Source organism: Montipora foliosa, chromosome 9, assembly GCF_036669935.1.
Source record: "Montipora foliosa isolate CH-2021 chromosome 9, ASM3666993v2, whole genome shotgun sequence".
Lineage (NCBI taxonomy): Eukaryota > Metazoa > Cnidaria > Anthozoa > Scleractinia > Acroporidae > Montipora > Montipora foliosa.
The window spans coordinates 16338764-16344262 of NC_090877.1; the positions used below are offsets into that span (position 1 = coordinate 16338764).

Below are 5499 nucleotides of genomic sequence, written 5' to 3' on the forward strand. Positions count from 1 at the left end.
TTTGAACCCGGAGTTTCTACTCTATAGGAACTGCTTCTTTCCGCTTCACCCCTGAAGAACAAGACACCGCACTTTCCAAAAAAAAAATTTTTAACTCTCCCATAGAATATTAATGCTGTAGGGTAATTAGGCCTAAGTTAGATTAATAATTAAGGCCTCTCACCTTATCGACGCAGCACTCAACGATCTTCATAATGACGATCTAATAGGACGGGCTTGATATCGTAGGTAGGGGCCTCCTATCGTATGTACGTCAGACTGTTACATTGATGATCTGATGTGGAGGGGATTAAGTCAGTGCTTTATATCGCCCATCGGGGTCTGATATAGTGGGCCAGAGAGGGGGAAGGGCCTTGATATTGCAGGGGGGTTGATATGGGGGCCTGATCTGGGGGGCTTGATATTGTCGCCATCGTTCCAAAGGCTGCTCCAATTCATCCCGCGGGCTCATGTTACTTTTCAACATGGCGAGCGTCACGGACTCCAATAGCGGTGTGCGCGAATACTCGACTGATATATCTTTGTACGAGAAAGGAAGGCCCGCTTACACAAAAGAATCCGTAGAATTCCTGCTTAGTTGTGTAGGTGTATTACCCTTTCTAGGTAAAGAGCCAACAAAACTTCTCGAAATCGCTGCCGGAACTGGGAGATTTACTCGTGCAATGGTTGAAGTGTTGAAATTGAGAAAAGCCAATGTGGAAATAATCGCTAGCGATCGTCTACTCCCAATGTGTGAGGTGCTACGACGCTTTCTTCCTGAAACTGAAATACGCCAATTTCCAGCAGATAACATCGGTAAGTTAATCGTTAATTTGCATTGATCCAAAACAGGAAGGTACAATGTACGATTGGGGGGATGATCCTAAGGTACTGGAAAGTAACCGTAGGAACCTTTTATGAAAATGTTGGATGCGTTTTGAACATTTTTGTGTAACATTGTTAAAGATGGCTAACACGCTTTCGTGATTTGTATTAAATTGATGGTCAAATGTGGATTACGACGAAACGCTGACCAAGTGACCCCTCCCAAGCTGCCACTTATCACGGAATGCAATGTAAGGCCCGGTCCAGACGTATCCGGATATTTTTGAATCCGTAACTTTTTCTTTGTGGATACACCTTCGGTCCACACGTATCCGGTGAATTCGCTGGTGAATCCGGAACCTTTTGAATACGTTCTCCAGAGTGGGTATTTTTTAATCCGATATGAATCCGGAACTGTGTGGACGGCAAATCCACATATTTTTTGTCGCGATGACGTAACAAGATTTAGCCCAGGTCCTTACTGTGAACTCAATTCTCAGGATGGCTGCCGAGGGCTTCATGGCGTATGCTCTGTTACCTCTGTTTCCTTGAGGAGTCCTGGCCCAGGTTGCTGGAACCATGGTTAGCGCTAACCAGCATTAAATACCATGGAAACATATAGGATTTGGTACCTCTTAACCAACGGTTAGCGCTAACCAGGCTTCAAACAACCGGCCCCTGAACTCTAGAGTGAATCTGGATACGTTTCGGATACGTATGGAAGGGCAATTCAATTTGAATACACTACGTGTGGATGGAAATATCTTTGAATCCGGAAAGAAAAAGTGGCGGATTCAAAAATGTCCAGATACGTGTGGACAGGGCCTAAAATAGCCTAATGTGGTTACAAAAATAAATTCACTTGGATTACATGTAGTGGCAGAACATGGACAACTACTCGTATGAAATATATTACTAAGATTAAGACAGATGGAATGAAACTTCAGGAAATGATAAAAATTATATCTATCCAAAAAGCCACTCAACCCATGATAGGTATTGAGTTTTTATATTTGTGAACATAGATTGCTGTCTTGAAAAGACATTACATTAGAAGTTGGAATTATGTGTAGGCTTTCATCCTCCTCCTCCATTCCCCTCTTTCTCATCCCAGTACAAATTTATTAAAATACTGTTTAGTGCATACAAGCATGCATCACACTATTTGTAGGCACACGGATGAAACTATGAAATTTATACATTTAGAACAGTCTTAGTGGTAGAAAGTGCTTGCAAAGATCCTTGGGGAATTTTTAATGATTCTGTGTAAGGATCTTGGAAAAGATTCGAGTGAATATGTGTACCAAACTTTCAAGGATTTTGGCAAGAACTGCATAACATCCTTCAAATGCATGATCAGGCAGAATCCTTGAGAATTTCAAGGGCTTTTACGAGAAAATTTGTTGTCCTAGATCTTGGCAAGAACGTTGATAATCCTCTTATATTATTATTTTGCTAGTCATGAGGCAGCTCTTGTTTGGTACAATGTGACTGGGTTACTATCCAAACTGAAAGCAAAGGACTAAACAACAGAAGCATTGACTTCAGCTTAAAAACAAAATAATACTGTATTTATTGGCAAGCTCACTAGAGTTGCGTTAATATTGAATTTTTGAGGACCCTTTTTAAGATTAATTTTTAATCTTAAAAGATTTCTTTGCAATCTTTGAATTTGTGAAGAAAGTTGAAGGAACTTAAAGGGACACTCACACTATTTTTAGTAACACACTGAAAATCCAACAGACCCTGATCAGCTCATGGCATCTTTACCTGCTTTTTGGGATGAATGGCAAAGAGCGAGTTGTGTGCGAACTTGAAACATTGGGTGAACATTTTCAAGTTTTTGTGTGGTAACTCATATGAAGTCAATAAAAGACTTTGGCGGACCCTTTTGATTTGGACTACTTGAATCATGTACAGCTGTAGGAAATGATGTAGAAGAGAATTGAAAGCCATAAAGGAGGCCCTGACAGGGAAGGGGGGGGGGGGGTCCCGTGTTGCTTGTATGAATTTTAAAATCACTCGTGTTGAGGTTTAATCGGCTCATTCTTGGCCTTGACGTCACTGTCGGAATTTTGCTGGGAAAGGATGTCTTTTGTCGGAATCTCATTTTATGTGCTGTCGCTACTTTTTGGGCCGTGTCGCTTGTTGGAATTTACCCTGTCAGGGCCTCATAAAGGTGTTTAAAGATCAAATCTATCATATCGACCAGAAATCCATACAAACCCCATGGCAGTGTCCCTTTAATGAATATGAAGGTTCAAACATACTTGACCAGGGGCTGGGAGGGGGGGTATTCTCAGAAAAATTGGGTGGGGTTGTGCAAGCTGCCTCCTGAAACCCTTATCCTATTTCAGACAAAAACTTGCAATTTTTGTTGCCTATTTCAGATCTGACCAAAAATTTGATGTGGTTGGCGTAATAATTTGAGAAGGGCTTTTGTTGATGGTCATCATCTAATGAAGAAGTTGCGTCTTCTAAAAAACATACCCAATTCAATACTTAAGTGGACAAACCCTACCCTATTTCAGAAGAAAATGGTCAAAATCAAGACCCTATTTCAGACCAAAACAGCTAAAAAACCATATGCTTCAGGCCAAACATACATAATAGCCCATATACGGCAAGGCTTTAAAATAATTCAATCTACTTTTTTATTCCAAGATCTTCCAGATGAATTCATCTCAGTGATCATATGTGCTCAAGCATTTCACTGGTTTTCCGATGAAAAGTCAGTGAATGAAATATGTCGTGTTCTTAAACCTGGTGGGAAATTTGGCATGATCTGGAATCATAGAGACTTTTCATTTTCTTGGGTGAGAGCTTTGCAGGACATTGTTGACCCATTTGTGAAACAGAAGGACATGCCAGGTGATCCCAGAGAACTTCAATGGATGGAAATTTTAGACAAGTCTGGAAAATTTACTCCAGTGGAAAGAAACACTGAGTTTCGGACCTACTTGGAAGGTGACATTGATAAAATTGTGGCTGTAATCATGTGTATTAGTGCGATTTCACAGAGCAGTGAGGAGGAAAGAATATCCACTGAAGCCAAGGTTAGAGACATTCTCACAAATCACCCTGATTTACAAGGAACAAAAGTCTATAAGATGCCTTATATCACAGATATTTGTTGGTGTGCAAAGAAGTAACTAGCTGAAAAAAACACTTAAATGGGAAAATGTTTGAACCAATGTTAATAATTTTTTAAAGAGGCTATAAATTAATATATTATCTGAAAGCATTTCAGATTCAGGTGTCACACTACTAGGGCATCACAAGAAGGGGTCCTGTGGTGCCAGTGGACTCCCCCCTTCCTTTGTAACCTTTTTTTTAAGCAAGCAAACTACAACCTACAATATTCAGGTGGCGAAAACGCCACAAATCTGGTGAGTGCCTTCTGTTTGACACGATGTGAACCCCCCTTTGAAAAATCCTGGCTACGCCTGTGCACTAGACCATTTTACAGTGCATGCATAGTTACCTGCCTATGAATGAAAGTGAGGCGGGAGTTGACCTTGTTTTGATCTAAACCTCACTGCTTTTCTTATGTAAATTCCAACTAATTAGCACGAGAACAACATCGTTAACGTTAGAAGAATAACTGGGAAAAGGTCTATTGGCACATGACGATACACAAAATGAAATGCAGATGTTAGGTTTTTTCGTAAAGGAATTTTTTGTATATCAATTTGACAGCATCTAGTTACCTTTGTCCCAACATTTTTTTATACGACTCCCTTGTTGATCGAGCTTCATTGGCTCCTTGTTAGTCGGTGCATTGTTTTTAAGATCTTATCATTGGCTTTTAAGGTGCTTAATGGGCTTGCGCCAATGTATATAACCAGAATCCCTTATGGGTTTCTGATATAACTGATCTGCACCACCGTGATCACTATGATTTTCATGTAGGGTCCTTCTGAAGGTTCCTCGGTGCAATACAAAGTATGGCCACAAATCATTTTCCGTCTATGCGCCAACATTTTGGAACAGCCTACCTGATTATTTGAGACGTGCAGCGGACATGTCTTCTTTTAAGCGTGATCTTAAGGCTTACTTGTTTTGCGAATTCTTTTATTAGCTTTATCATCATTAGTATACTTAATAATGTAGACTTAATTACTTATTTAGGCTAGTATTTTAGTTGCTTTGTCTTTAGTTACAATAGGATCTAAACTTGATGTACAGTGCCTAAGAACTTTAGGATCATGTGTCTAACGGCACTCGTGTGCCTAAAGTTTTCAAAACATTTCTCGTTTTTACGCCCCATAGCTCAGTTATGTCATGATCTCTTTCTTTAGTTTTCACATGATTTTACCCTTATATTTTGCGAAATGAGTGTAGATTTCATTAGGCTCACAGAAATTCGATGGGAACTATTGCTAGCGCTGTAAACTCAGAACCTCCCAGGGCGTTCGTGCGACACGTCCTACCAGACAGGATAGCTGTAAAGAGTTAACACAATAAACCCGAGCCTTTTGGAATTTGTGAGTTACCGTTTTCCTTTGAGTTTCACGGATCTCTCCATCAGTGGAGCTGACGCCCCTACTGTACTATATTAAGTTTCTTCTTTTTCTTCTTCTTCTTCTTCTTCTTCTTCTTCTTCTTCTTATTATTATTATTATTATTATTATACCGTTTAAATGAAAATATAAGTTAACAACGGGTTATTTGCTCATCTTTCTAAAAATGGAC

General features: G+C 39.9%; 1 protein-coding gene across 1 annotated transcript; it reads left to right on the plus strand.

The window, feature by feature from the left end:
- The first annotated feature begins 454 nt into the window (after positions 1-454).
- On the plus strand, positions 455-5285 carry LOC137969777 (uncharacterized methyltransferase Mb3374-like). Its single transcript, XM_068816135.1, has 2 exons — positions 455-795; positions 3469-5285. The coding sequence occupies exons 1-2, from the start codon at positions 465-467 to the stop codon at positions 3954-3956; spliced, it is 819 nt and encodes a 272-aa protein (XP_068672236.1). The 5' UTR covers positions 455-464; the 3' UTR covers positions 3957-5285.
- The last annotated feature ends 214 nt before the right edge of the window (positions 5286-5499 follow it).

What these genes read in the sequence shown, in the direction of transcription:
- LOC137969777 (XM_068816135.1), top strand. Translation starts at nt 465, where the DNA reads ATGGCGAGCGTCACGGACTCCAATAGCGGTGTGCGCGAATACTCGACT. An exon ending in ATTTCCAGCAGATAACATCG is followed by an intron (nt 796 to 3,468) that starts GTAAGTTAATCG and finishes TTTTATTCCAAG; the next exon opens with ATCTTCCAGATGAATTCATC.